This window comes from Antechinus flavipes, chromosome 2, assembly GCF_016432865.1.
Source record: "Antechinus flavipes isolate AdamAnt ecotype Samford, QLD, Australia chromosome 2, AdamAnt_v2, whole genome shotgun sequence".
Taxonomy (NCBI): Eukaryota; Metazoa; Chordata; class Mammalia; order Dasyuromorphia; family Dasyuridae; genus Antechinus; species Antechinus flavipes.
This window is the reverse complement of record NC_067399.1, coordinates 509,573,398-509,587,039: the sequence shown is the minus strand read 5'-3', so window position 1 is coordinate 509,587,039 and position 13,642 is coordinate 509,573,398. Positions and strand designations below refer to the sequence as shown.

The window sequence follows — 13,642 nt, the reverse complement described above, 5'->3', positions numbered from 1 at the left end:
TAGAAAGAGGTGAACAACTGTTCTTTAGCACCAAACATTCTGGGCTCCTTCTCCCTGTCTTTCTCCTCCCTGCCACATTCTCCCACCCGCCCACATTTTGCCCCTTGTAGGATTCCTGTCTATCTCTTGAGGTCCTTTTTCTTCTTTGTTTTCCCACTAAAAGACTTTGTCCATTTTTAAAAAGGCATATCTAATTCTCTCCGAGCGTCTGGAGAACAGAGAGATGTCCTTCGAGACTACCTTCTATGGCAGAGACTAGTCTGCATTTGAAGTATAAATAACAATTACTTGGATGTAGCAAAAAGACAAACTACATGCTATGCGGGTCACTGTACAGCTATCCCTGCTCTCCACACTGTTCTCCGGAGTCCGTTAGGATGAAAAATCTACACTCTTCTCTTTTTTTGGCTCTGGAACCTGCTCCTGCCCTGGGACGCAGCCTCTCTCCAGGCCCTGGAGTGTTCCCTGTGCAGTGTGTTCTGGATCCCATCCCAGTGTGCAGGCTTCTCCCTCTGCCAGCCTCGCCTGGACAAATGACTCCCTCACTTTTCCTGAGGGAGCTCAGCTATGATGCTTCCAACCCCTCTCCGCTTTTTTGTAAACCTATAGCAATAACTAGCAAAATAGTGGTAGTCATGATGACAACCGTGGTCCGACTGCCCTGGGTTTCTACACCTCTTCTATATATGAAGGGTGGCTGGGGAGCCGATTCCTTCCCTCAACCTACCCTCAGATAAACTTGCTTTGCTCAGACCGCTGCAGCCTAATCCTTCTCTTATGATTACAATAAATTCTCACCAGGATAATGCACTGTGACCAAGTGGGACTTATACCAGAAACGCAGGGAAAACTATTGGCAAATGGACCACACCAATAACAAACTAACAGAAATCGTGTGATTGTCTCAAGAGATGCAGAAAAGGCTTATCAGCACCCATTCCTATTAAAAACACTAGAGAGCATAAACATAAATGGAATTTTAAAATCATAAGCAGCATCTATCTCAAATCATCAGCACGCATTATATGTTATGGGGAAAAGTTAGAAACATTCCCAGTAAAATCAGATGAAGCAAGGATGCCCATTATTACCACTATTATTCAATAGGTTACTGAAATGTTAGCTTTAGCAATAAGAGAAGAAAAATTAATTGAAGAATTCGAGTAGTCACTAAGTAAATAAAAGTCACTTTTTGCAGATCACATGATGGTATACTTAGAGAATAATAAAAAACTATTCAAAACAATTAACAACTTCAGCAAAATTGCAGGATATAAAATAAACCCACATAAATTATTGGCATTTCTGGACATTACAACAAAGACCAGCAGCAAGAAATAGAAAAAGAAATTTCATCTAATCTTTTTCTTATAAAGAGAGAATTAAACTATTTGAGTTCAGAGGGAATTTTAGTGTTCTGCCCTATACATATTCCACTTCAAAGCCTGACTTCCTGTGATGGGGCCCTGTGACTTTAGGAAAGGTATTCAAGCTTGACTCCACCAAATTAATTAGATATCTATATTAAATAAAGGCAGCTGGATGGTTCAGTGTCTTAAAATACTGAAGTTCCAGGGCAGCCTCAGCAGCGAGGTGGATTTGGAGTCAGGAAGCTCTCAGTTCAGATTTGACCTCAGACATTTATAAGCTTCTGAATCCTGCTTAAGTCACTTAATCTTCAATCGCCTCAATTTCCTCTTATGTAAAATGGGGACAGCTACCTCAGAGTTGTGAGAATCAAATGAAATATTTGCAAAGTGAATATCATAGTGTCAGGCACATAATAGGTGCTTTATAAATGCAGATTGCATTCCCTTTCCCCCTTCCCCTGAATCTTCACATCTTATTGAGAATTTTCTGAGATATTGAATGTCAAGTTAAGTGGAACCAGACTCAGGCCATTGGCTTAAAAAAAAAGAATGGGAGCAAGCCTTTCTCAAAGCAGATAGTGAATAATAGCATTCAGGGTAATGATAATAACATAACCAGGATATGAGAATGCTCAGCATCCTAAAATAGAACCAATCCTTCCACACATTCTAAAGCCTGAAATCATTTGTTGTATATTGTCAGTTTGCATGTTGACACCTCTGTCAGTTTTAAGAATTGTTTTTCATCAGAGAGCTATTTTGCTGACTTGGAGCAATGCAAAGAGAACTGATGACTTGGGAAAGAAAGAAAAGGAGCTTTCTATACTCTTGCATAATTAAGAAAAAGGAAACAAGAGCAGACAGTCTTCTTTTTCTTTGAATCCCTTTACAAACCTTAGAACTGGCCTTTATGAACCTTTTGTAGACCATTCTCCCCTGACATTGTCACCAGTCTGGTGCAAGCCCTCATCTCCTCTTGTTGGATTCCTACTGGTGGTTTGTCTCTCTCCATTCCAATTGATCCTCTACTCAGCTGTCAAACTGATCTTTCAAAAATACAAGTCTTGTAATTGATTATCACCCCATTCAAAAAACCCTGGGGGCTCCCCATCACCTCAGAACTCTTTCTCACCTGGTCCCTTCCTGCCTTTCCAACCCTCCTTCTCCTCACATACTCTGATCCAGTGACGGTGGCTCCTTGCTGTTCAGTAAGACCTGCTAGCTCTCAACTATAGGTATTTTCTCCTGCTGTCCTCCACGCCTTCCTCAACACTGTCTCCTAGCTTCCCTGGCTTCATTCAGGCCCCAGCTAAAGCTTTTCTTCTGTAGGAAGGCTTTCCCAATCCGCTTTAATCCTGCTGCCTTCTTCTGAGATTCCCTCCAATTCACGTTATGTCTTATTTCTATGTAGTTATTTGCATGTAGTCTCTCCTGTTAAACTGTTAGACACTTAATAAATACTCATTGATTAGTCATATCTTCCATCAACATCATCGACTCTTTATCTAACACACATACACAGTGTTTTTCATCTTCCTCTGTCCAAAGTGTTCTCCTACTGCACGCGCTCTGGGATTCTAAATTTGATCTTAAAAGATTGGAGTTAAAATCCAAACAGTGCTATTCACTACCTATGGGACAGTGCACAGTAGGTCCCAACCTCCATGGCCCCAATTTTCCTTATGTTTAAAATAAAAGAGTCGGACAGGACAATCTGTAATATCATCTTGTTTTTAAAAAATCACCATCTGTTTTTTACTTTAATTGCAATCTTGAGAAACTGCAAACTGAGAAAGACTACAACCAACAGCAGTAAATTCAGTGCAAGTTGTTTCACAACAAAGAAAGACAGCGTTATTCTCTATCTATTCAGCATGTCCCAGAAGTCTGAGATGAAAAAAAAAAAAAAGGTTTAAAACTGCACTTAGACTTTTGGGACACCTTCTATAGAGATTTCTGTGTGTTTGTGTTATAAACTTTTATACACACATACACACACACAGATGTATATATGTATATGTGTGTATTTATATACACATATATGAGTTCTATTTTAGGAAAATGTCAAAGTAGGGATAAATACTGTCTGCTGACATGATATAAATTAAAAATATATTCATTAGTAACCTTCTGGAGAAGGTATTCACCTTATTTTGAGAGTAGTAGTAGCAAATACTTAGAAGTATGGCTATACATTTTGTACCTCTAAAGAAAAATTTCTGAACCTTAAAATTCTAATCCCTACTACTAAAATTCAAATCCTACAATGTTGCTCAAGCCTATATGTATACCTGGGCAAAGAGAAGAAAGAAACAGTTGACTTTGGACTGAAAATGCTATCTGCATCTAGAAAAAGAATTATGGAGATTGAATGTAAATCAACACATGCTATGTTCACTTTTTTCTTTTTCTTCTGTTTTCTTTCTCGTGGTTTTCTCCTTTGTTCTGATTTTTCTCTCCCAATATGTTTCATAAAGCAATGTATAGTATAATAAATAAATAAATTTAAACTTGGAAAACAAATAAGAAAGAAACATTTAGCCAATGTTTGTCTTCTTCACATGGCTTTCTTAAGGATGTTCCTTAAGCCAATTTCACTTTTGATGCAGAAATAGTCTTGCAGTTCACCTGTAATAATTTTTAATAACTGACTTTTATTAAATGCAATTTTAAAAGCTTTAGTTAAAATGGTTTCTAATGTCCTTTCTAGCTTTAAATTTATTATCCCTCATTCATTTTTCAACTTCTTTCCACAGTGCTGCTTCTAATAAAAAAGCAAACCAAATTGCTGGACCAGCCCTTTCATTATTCCGTTACATGCTATTTATTATTTGATAAACTGCAAAGAAAAGATAGTTGCTACCCCCTGTTTGTTGATGATATGAATGATTGAGACAAAAACTAGCTTCAACAAAGTTGTAGACTATAAAATAAACCCACAAAAATCAACAGTATTTCTACATAAAATGACAGAATATAGCAAACAATTATTATAAGAAAATTTCCATTCAAAATAGCTACAAAATATAAAATACTTGAGTATTTTCAAAACACATTCAATACCTGGATAGATTAAATTACCAAAAAAAAAAAAAAAGGTTTTTTTTAAATAACAAACAAATATCTAGAGGAATATTCACTGGTCATGATTAGACCATGCTGATATAATTAAAATGACATCACTACTAAAGTTAATGTACTAATTTACATTAGTAAATGTAAAATTAGAAAGGGACAGAAATAGGTAAAATAATAAAATCCATTTGGAGGAATAAAAGATCTAGACTATCAAGAGAAAATAATGAAAAAAGTAGGAATAAGATTCAAATCCCAACCTATATTATTATGAAGCAATCATCAAAAATATTTGGTAGTGGTTAAAAAATAGAAAAGTAGAGATGGAACAAAAAAGACAAAGAAAAATAAAAAATAATTGAATTCAACCTAGTGTTAAGCCCCTAAACCTAAATTACCTAGGAAAGAACTATAATTGCTAGGAAAACTAGAGAACAGTCTGATGGAAATTAGATTCAGACCAACATCGTTTGCCATATTCTACAATAAATTCAAGTTGGATGTGTGACTAGAATATTAAAGCTTATATCATGAGAAAATTAGAAGAGAAACGTATAAAATGTCTTTCACAGCTTTGAGAGAAGATGAATTCTTAACCAAACGAGATAGAAGCAATTATAGAAGATAAAATACATAATTTTAATTGCATGAAATTGAAAAGCTTTTGCAGAAAGAAGATGTAGGATCAGAAGAAAAACATGTATTTGGGGAAAATCTTTGTATCAAATATTTCTGATAAGAATGTGTTATCCAGGCATGTGTTATATATGGGCAACTAAAAACAATATAGAAAACCAAAAGTCATTTATCAGTTAGATAAGTGATCAGAGGTTATTGAACAAAACATTCTCAAAACAAAGATTAGAAATTATTAACAACCAAATGAAAGAATGTACCAATTTGCTAAGAAGGGAATGCAAAGAAAACTAACCCTGAAATTTGACCTTATATTCAGCAAAATGATGGAAACAGGTGTTTGAAGGGAAAGACAGGCATATTATGTATTGCTGGTAGAGCTGTAAATTTATATAACTATTCTGGAAAGCAATTTAAGATTATACAAAGAAAGTGACTTAAATATCTATACTTTTTGATCCAGAAATTCCACTGCTAGGCATATACTCCAAGTAAATCAAAGATTTAAATAAAATTCCCTTATACACCAAAATATGAATAGCCACAACTTTTTGTGGTAGAGGAAAGCTATGTCCATCTATTGGAAAATGGCTAAACAAATTATAGTGCATGAATGTAATAGAATATAGAGTGTCCCAAAAGTCTCAATTCTAAGCTTTTGGGACAGTGTATTACTCTGCTATAAAAAATTATAAAGATGATGAAAGGATAGAAAAACTGAATTGAATTGATACAAAGTGAAATAAACAGAACCAGGAAAGCAATATACACAATGATTACAATAATGTAAAAGGAAAGAACAATCACAAAACATTTGAAACTGAATATTAACATTTGAGACCAAAATGCAAAAAAGAGATGAGATTTGGAGAAAAAAAGACAAAATTCCCTCTTTATTTTTAGAGTTTTATGATCCAAGGGTATGACATAAGTCTTTCTATTCTTTATTACATATAACATCAGATTTTTCAATATATCGATATTTTTCTGAATTGTTTTTCTCTTATTCCTTTAAAAATTGTAAGTGATGACTCAGAGTGAGGAGAGGGAGGGCTATAAGGGGAAATATAGGAAATGTAGAAACAAGAGATATCAAAAAATTTTGTTCTAAATTACCAAAAATGCCAGGAATTGTCCCATGCCCATGATATGGCAAAGAAACCTATGAATTCCCTTCGTTTATTTTCTGGAGCAAGACTGCACTGCTAAGTACATAGCCCATATGGCAAGAAGATCCAGTTTTAATGAGCATTGGGAAGGTAAACTTGTGATTTCATTTTATTTGCTCACAAATGGGGCTTGGATTTAGTATCCCTGAAGGGCCCAGTCCTTAAGTGATGAAAAATTTGGAGGTGAAGGCTGGTCTGCATCCTTTTCAGTATTCCAAAGCACCATGAAAAAAGGTCTCCCTCCCAAGAATCCCGCCTCTGTCCGAAGCCCAGCACTTTAGCCAGCTACTAGGGTTCCAGAGCTCAGTTCTTGGGAAAAGATACTCCCTTCTGCCCCCAGTGCTTAGTATTTCCTGAAGACCAGGCTGGGCTGTTCTCAGCCTGATTTCATTCACTAAGGCAATGAGTAAACAGATAGTGGTCTGCCTGAAATGCTTCCCTCTTCTACAGGGTAGGTTCACTCTGCTCCTTCCAGAACATGTTATCTTTATTCAACTGGGATTAATTAACAACAGTCTTTTCCTTTTGTTCCTTATTAATAAAAAACTGACCAGAAATACCATTCCCTTCCCAAAACATTTGTTTTATTATATATAATAATTTTTTTGTTTTTAAATTTTTGTCTATTATATGTCAATGTAATGTTTCTACCAATAAGAGAATTCCAGATCTATTGCATTTCTCTCGTTAGGAGGAATAGGCAGCAGGAGATCAAAGCCTAAGGACACATTTGTCAGATGAGTGTTAAGATTTTGCCCAGTACAAAGTTAACTTGCCCAATGAGAATGGAACCTCATTAGTAATAAGCTAGATTTAAATGAGTCTGTGCCTAAGTGGGCACTGCCTAAATCTTCATTGATTCATAGAATTCTCACAGAGTGCATTTCTTTGATCTCCTGGAAAGACCCCATTGGCCCATTCCAGACATTGTGGTTTCCTACCATATCCTTGAAGATCTTCAAGGAAGGAGATTTGCATTACCCATCCTGACCACCCTTAACTGATTTCAGGTTCTCCCATCCCACCTGATTTGTACACAGCATAACCAAAGAGTTTCAAATAATCTTTGGCTCCTCAGGATATTTATTCAGAGAATCTTAGAAGGTCAGAACTGAAGGGCCTCCCACCATTTCATCCAACTACTGCAGTAAACAAATAGAGAAACTAAGACCAGAATTTCCAAAATCACTTACCTAGTTAGTGTGTGTACAACACAGGACCAGACCCAGTTTCCTGACTGCCAGTCCACAGTTCTCTTCTAAGCCTCCTCTCCATGTTCTTCCCCAGGAGGCCATAGATCATTTGCTTTTTTCTTTGTGGTCCTTTCTGGATCTAGCAGCTCTTTTTCTCATAGCAAATTTGAATTAAAAATAGATTTTCAGTGTGTGCTGTTATTGTTCAGCCCTCTGTGACTCTTCGTGACCTCATTTGGAGTTTTCTTGGCAAAGATAATGAAGTGGTTGGCCATTTCCTTCTCTAGCTCATTTTACAGATGAGGAAACTGAGGCAAAGAGAGTAAAGTGACTTGTCCACAGCTAAGAGTTTAACTCAGAAAGATAAATCTTCCTAATTCCAGGCCTGGCACTCTATCCACTTTGCCATCTACTGTCCCTGTGCCCCCTCACTGCAGTATGTATTTTCCTATATAATACAAAGCAAAAATCCCAATTAATATATATGTGTGTGTGTGTATAAATATATATACAATATACATGCACACATGTATATACAATATACATATATACATGCATACACACACATATATCTCTGAAGTACATTTCCCTGGAAACAAAAACAAATGGCATTTCATCTATGACACAGTCTGTGTTCGAAATAGGAAATGACATGCCCTTGAATGGAACACTGACATGATAGACCCCAGGGCATATTTTTCTAGGATGGATCTTGAGAGCGGGTGGGACGACGAGGCTTTTGGAAATGTCAGACATCAAACATGCTTTGTGCTGAAGAACGGCACGGTCCGTGGGGTCCAGCAAGCCCAGCTCGCTGCCAGATGTCACTCTGGCTCCTGGGCACTTCCTGAGTTGCTCAGCTTTGTTTTTCATGTTTTGGATTGGTCAATCCTTCCTTTGCTATCTTCTGGCCTCTTCTTGTTTTATTCCCTAGAGGAACTGAAGATAAAATTTCAGAAATCCAGACCTCTACTTAGCCATCATTCAACCACAAAGAATAAGAAGGCCTAAATCATGGCCTCTGGCTGGACCGGCACATCTGGACTGTGTCACTGCCTGGGCAGCTCCCTCTGGCCACTGACCAGGGCCTATTTGGGGGTGGGTTTGGGGGGAGCTAACTTTCCAAAGGAATTTTAAAGGAGCAGGACTTGTAAAAGAGCAGTCTGTCTTCCACATAGAGAAAACTTAGCCTAGGGAGTCAGAATACCCATTCAAGCTCCAGATACACCAAATAGTTGAGTGGCCTTGGGCAAGAGAGCGTCCAGGCAAGAAGTATTCCTGGGTGATGGGATGGTGCAATGGATAGAGTTTGAAGTCTGGCGTCTGGAAGATTTATCTTCCTGTATTCAAATTTGGCCTGAGATAATAGCTGTGTGACATTAAGCAAGTCACTTAACTATTTTGCCTAAGTATTTTTTTTTTTAGCTTTTTATTTTCAACATATATGCATAGTTTTCAACATTCACCCTTGCAAAATCTTGTGTTCCAAATTTTTCTTTTCCCTCCCACTTTTCCTCTAGATAGTGAGTAATCTAATATATGTTAAACATGTATAATTCATCTATACACATTTCTACATTTATCATGTTACACAAGAAAAATAAGATCAAAAAGGAAAGAAAATGAGAAAGAAAACAAAAAACAAACAACAAAAAAAGATGAAAAACTGTTGTGATCCACTTTCAGGCCTATTGGAATTCGCCTGAATTACCTCATTGCTGAAAAGAATTGTTCATTTGATTCAGTTTCTTAATCTGTAAAATGAAAAGGAAATGGCAAATTACTCCAATTTCTCTAATAAGAAAACCCCAAATAGGGTCCCAAGGATTTGACAATAAATGAAAAAAACAATTAAACAGCTATAAAGTTCAGTATAGAAAGGGGAGGGGCTATAATTTTAATTGTATTTTGGCCAGTCTTACACACCCTTGAGGGAAAGTAACTTAGAGTATCTTCCACACCCTTAAGGGAAAGCCCCATGATCTGCTGGTGTTAGCTATAACACTTTAGAGGTAAAAGAAGAAATAATCTAAACTTGAAGTTAGGTGCAGGTAATTTATGGATTTGCTTGATTGGCTGAACAAGTCAATTATTTGGATTTGGACACCAAAATACCCAAACGAGGTTGAAATATCCCCAAACCTAAGACAAAAAAAAAAAAAAAAAGTGTTTCTAAGCTCCTAAGTTAGTATTCAAATTGTCCTAGAAAAAAAGCCAAACATGTTTTTTTGTTTTGTTTTGTTTTTAAACATGGTTATGTGCTGAAAATGTTCCCTTGTGATCCAGTATCATGGAAATGTGCCTAGCCTATCTCAGATATTCAGGATGCCCCTTTTTTTTTTTTTTTTTTTTTTTGGACCCTTAAAATTTCTTGTTGTTCTTTTTATTTTTGTATGGATACATTAGCATAAATAGACAAATAAAATGATTGCATTTATTTAAAACATAGCCTATTCGTGGCTAAATGTAAAAATGCATATTTTTTTTAACCAAAAAGTTTTTTGTCTCATTTCAGGAAGCTAACAAAGTCAATTATATTTATCACATGAGCATTTCTTTCCCCTCCCCTTAATATCATTTTATTTTTTCCAATTACATATAAAGATACCTTTCAACATTCATTTTTATAAGATTTGGGGTTCCAAAATGTTCTCCTTCCTCCCTCCCCAAGACAGCAAGCAATCTGATATAGGTTATACATATATAATCATGTTAAACATATTCAGACATCCTTCTTAATGTCTTTCTGTATCTCTCCTATGCCATCTTGTGTTATATTCATCGAAATGAGGCAACTTGAACACATGGGCTTTCTTACAACTTTTTTTTGAAGTTTTATAAAATTCAACTAAAACCAACCAGCACATTCACAGTGTATATGGCAAATGCAATATTACATACCCATAGTCCCCAACTCTTCAAAAAAAAAAAAAAAAAAAAAAGAGGAAGGTACTTTTTTTTCATCTCTCCTTCATCATTATTATTACCTGTTCCAACTTGACCCTAGGAGCCAGCGACCTTCTCCTTCCTGTCCTAACCTGACAAAAAGTAGCAGAAAGACAAACCCACCATTGTTACTCCATTGCCCAGTTCCTACCAAGTGCAGGATGCCCACTGTCAGCTAGTGCTGATGCATTGATTTCTGTTTCTGCTGAAAATCTCTCAGAATCCCATTCCATTCTAACATCTGAACTCACTTTCCTCTTACCTTCCTACCATTGCTTCCTAAGATTCTCAGTACCTTGTGATTTATCCTGCTACAGACAATTGACCTATAATAACCATTACTGTATAGCCTTTACAACTGTCATGAGCATAAACATAAACCCTCCCTTAGTTGTGGTGTCCACTATTTAGAATATAAACTCCTTGTTAAGAAAAATGCTGTGATGAATGTAGAAATATGTTTAAAAGAACTACATATATGTTTAACCTATATTGGATTACTTGCTGTCTAGAGGAGGAGGCTGGGGAGAAGGGAGAGAGAAAAATTTGCAAGGGTTTTACAAGGGTGAATGTTGAAAACAATCTTTGTATTATTTTAAAATAAAAGCTATTATTAAAAATTAAAAAAAAAAAAAGAAAAAGAAAAATGCTGTCCACCTCCAGTGAGAGACTGGATGAATTCAGTGTAGATTAAAGTATAATTTTTTCACTTAATTTTCATAACTTTTTTTGGTGACATGGATAATATGGAAATAAATTTTGCTTGACTTCACATGTATAATTCATACAGCATAATTGCTTGCCTTTTTAATGGGTGGAGGAGGCTCACTTCCCTTTTTTGGGGCAGGAGTGAGAGAACTAGAAATTCAAAAAAAATTTTAAATGAATGTTAACTAAAGTTCAATTATTTTAAAAACAAAGAAAAATACCACCACCAACAACAACAGAAAGGAATATATAAGCTCCTTAAGAGAAGATAATGTTTTGATTTTCTATTTTTGTTCCCTATGCTTAGAACAGTACTTGACATGTAGTTAGAGCTTAAATAAACACTTTTTCATTTCATAACATTCCATTTCATTTTCTTTTTCTCTCTTTATATTGATGAGTCATTGCATAAATTATTTTCTGGTTCTGTTTCCCTCTATCAGTTCATATATGTTTTCCCACAATTATCTGAACGCTTCATATTCCTCTTTTCTTTAGTAAAATATTGTTTCAATACATTCATATCCGGCAATTTATTTAGCCATTCCCTAATTGCTGCTCATCCACTTTGTATTTTTTTACAATAAAAGTATATACTTTGGGGTATGTATCAGAAATGAGATTTCTGAGTCAAAGAGTACAGACAAGTGATTGTTTTATACATACATACATCTACATATTTATTTATTTATTTTGGGCACAGTTCCAAATTGTTTTCCAAAATGGTTGGACCAATCCAAACAAATGTTTGGACCAATCCCTGGTTCCTATAAGAGTGGGTTAGCATGTCTGTTTTCTCACAGCTTCCGCAACATTAACTCTCTCCTCCTTTTCCAAATTTTTTTCTTTAGTCATACCATAAAGAGCTTTAAGCATCAAACCAAGAAGTCAGCAGAAAAAGGAAATGAGTTCTCTATCTGTCGTATTGACACAGTTTTTCAAATAAAATAGCATCTATACATCTCCACGGCACCAGCAGTGAGCAGGGGGAGCCAGCTAGTCATTTTGTCAAATTACAGTGCGGCTTCCTACCTGACTGAGAAGCCTCCATCGTAGGTTTCTGAAAAGGAGCAAGAGTTGCAGAAACGCATTTCTGCATATTTGCATATCGCCTCATTCTCATGCAAAATATATCTTGATATTTAAATCATGGTCCTTAAAGACAGGTGGGAATCATTAGCTGAAACACCTTTATAACAACAGAATCATTTGAACGTGCGCTCTGACTTGCGGGAGAACCCTTTGGTGAGATTGCTGGGAGGGCTTGGGACTCAGTCTGTGCGCACAGGTAACGGTTGAGCTGTGAGTTAAGGTGAGTCAGGGGGAGATCCCAGCCCAATCCCAGCCACGCAGGGCACTGGTTTAGAGTGTCTCAGACACGACACCTTTCCCCCAAAGTGTTTTCCCTGGGGGGTCAAGGGCAAGAGCCACGAGCAGCAAGCAGCATGCAGGCAAGCAACTACAGATAGGGGGTAGAGAAATCGGATTAGTTGCCATGGCATCAAGGCCCCAACAAACACTGAGTCACCTTTTGGGCGCATTGACCCAGCCCCCTTTCCTGTTACAAGCAAATGGCAGGGAACTTGAGGGGAAACTCCCAGCACGTGATCCATGTTTGAAAAAAGCCCTCCAGGAGATTGGCAGGGTGTGGCTTGGGCCCAGCAGACCGAATTTCTCAGGATATACCTGGGCAGTCACAGCGCAAACTCGGAGTAGATGGGGTCCCTCCAGGATGTCCCAGGTGAAGAGAAGCGGGCTTCTGTGCTTACGCAGATTCCTCTGCAAGTTCTGTTCCTCCTGCGCGAAACGGAGGCCCCCCGGTCTTCAGGAAGGTGGTAGGACAAGGTAAGAGCCCGCTGTGCAGGCCGGCCCCCACCTGACTAGCCTCTTCCTCCTTTGGTTTTGCACACAGCATGCCTTCTCCCCACCGGGCTCTCCCTCCCGTGCAACTGTAGTGCCCTGCCCGCCTCAGAGCTCATCTCCCGGTGGGCGCTGCCTCAGGCTGCCCCCCGCGTCCCCTGCCCAGCACTAGTCAGTAATTCGCCCTGCGCTGCCCTGCATTTGTGTCGCAGAGCTGCCTTCACGAACATTTCTAATCTCCAAGACTCAGTCCTATTTTCTCTTACTTTGTTTCCCTTTCTGAGGACTCGGGGGCCCCGCAGCCCTCCCTGGGGCTCTTCTGAAAAGCTCCCCGAAAGGCGAGCCCCAGCTCCTCGTTCCTCTGTTGAGGACACCGAGGTCAGGGAGAGGAAGGGCTTCCTCTGAAACCCCGAGTCTGGGCGCCGGAGTCCGAGCAGGGCCCGCCAGGACAAGGCTGTCACAGGAGTTTCCCAGGTCTGCTGCTTGTGGTTTGGTCATTTTCAGTTGTGTCTAGCTCTTTGTGAGTTTTCTTGGCAGAGATCCTGGAGAGGTTGGTCCTCCCTTTTCCCAGAGAATAAAACGGGCAAGAGACCGCCCAGGGTCACGCCGCTGGGAAGCGCAGATTTGGTCAGAAAGATGAGTCCTTCTGACTCCGGCTCCTGCCCGCTGTTCCACAGCCACTGCG

At 38.1% G+C, this 13,642-nt stretch overlaps 1 protein-coding gene across 2 annotated transcripts in view; it reads left to right on the top strand.

Moving 5' to 3' along the window:
* GPSM1 (G protein signaling modulator 1) overlaps positions 1 to 13,642 on the top strand; it is a 129,321-nt gene that overhangs the window by 17,216 nt on the left and 98,463 nt on the right. The window contains exon 1 of one of the 2 annotated variants that reach the window (XM_051980337.1): positions 12,274 to 12,942. The exons of the other annotated variant lie outside the window; for it this stretch is intronic. Coding sequence (XP_051836297.1) covers positions 12,593 to 12,942 — 350 coding nt within the window. The 5' untranslated portion in view covers positions 12,274 to 12,592. Of the gene's footprint in view, positions 1 to 12,273; positions 12,943 to 13,642 lie in introns of those variants that run through there. 2 annotated transcript variants of the gene reach the window in all.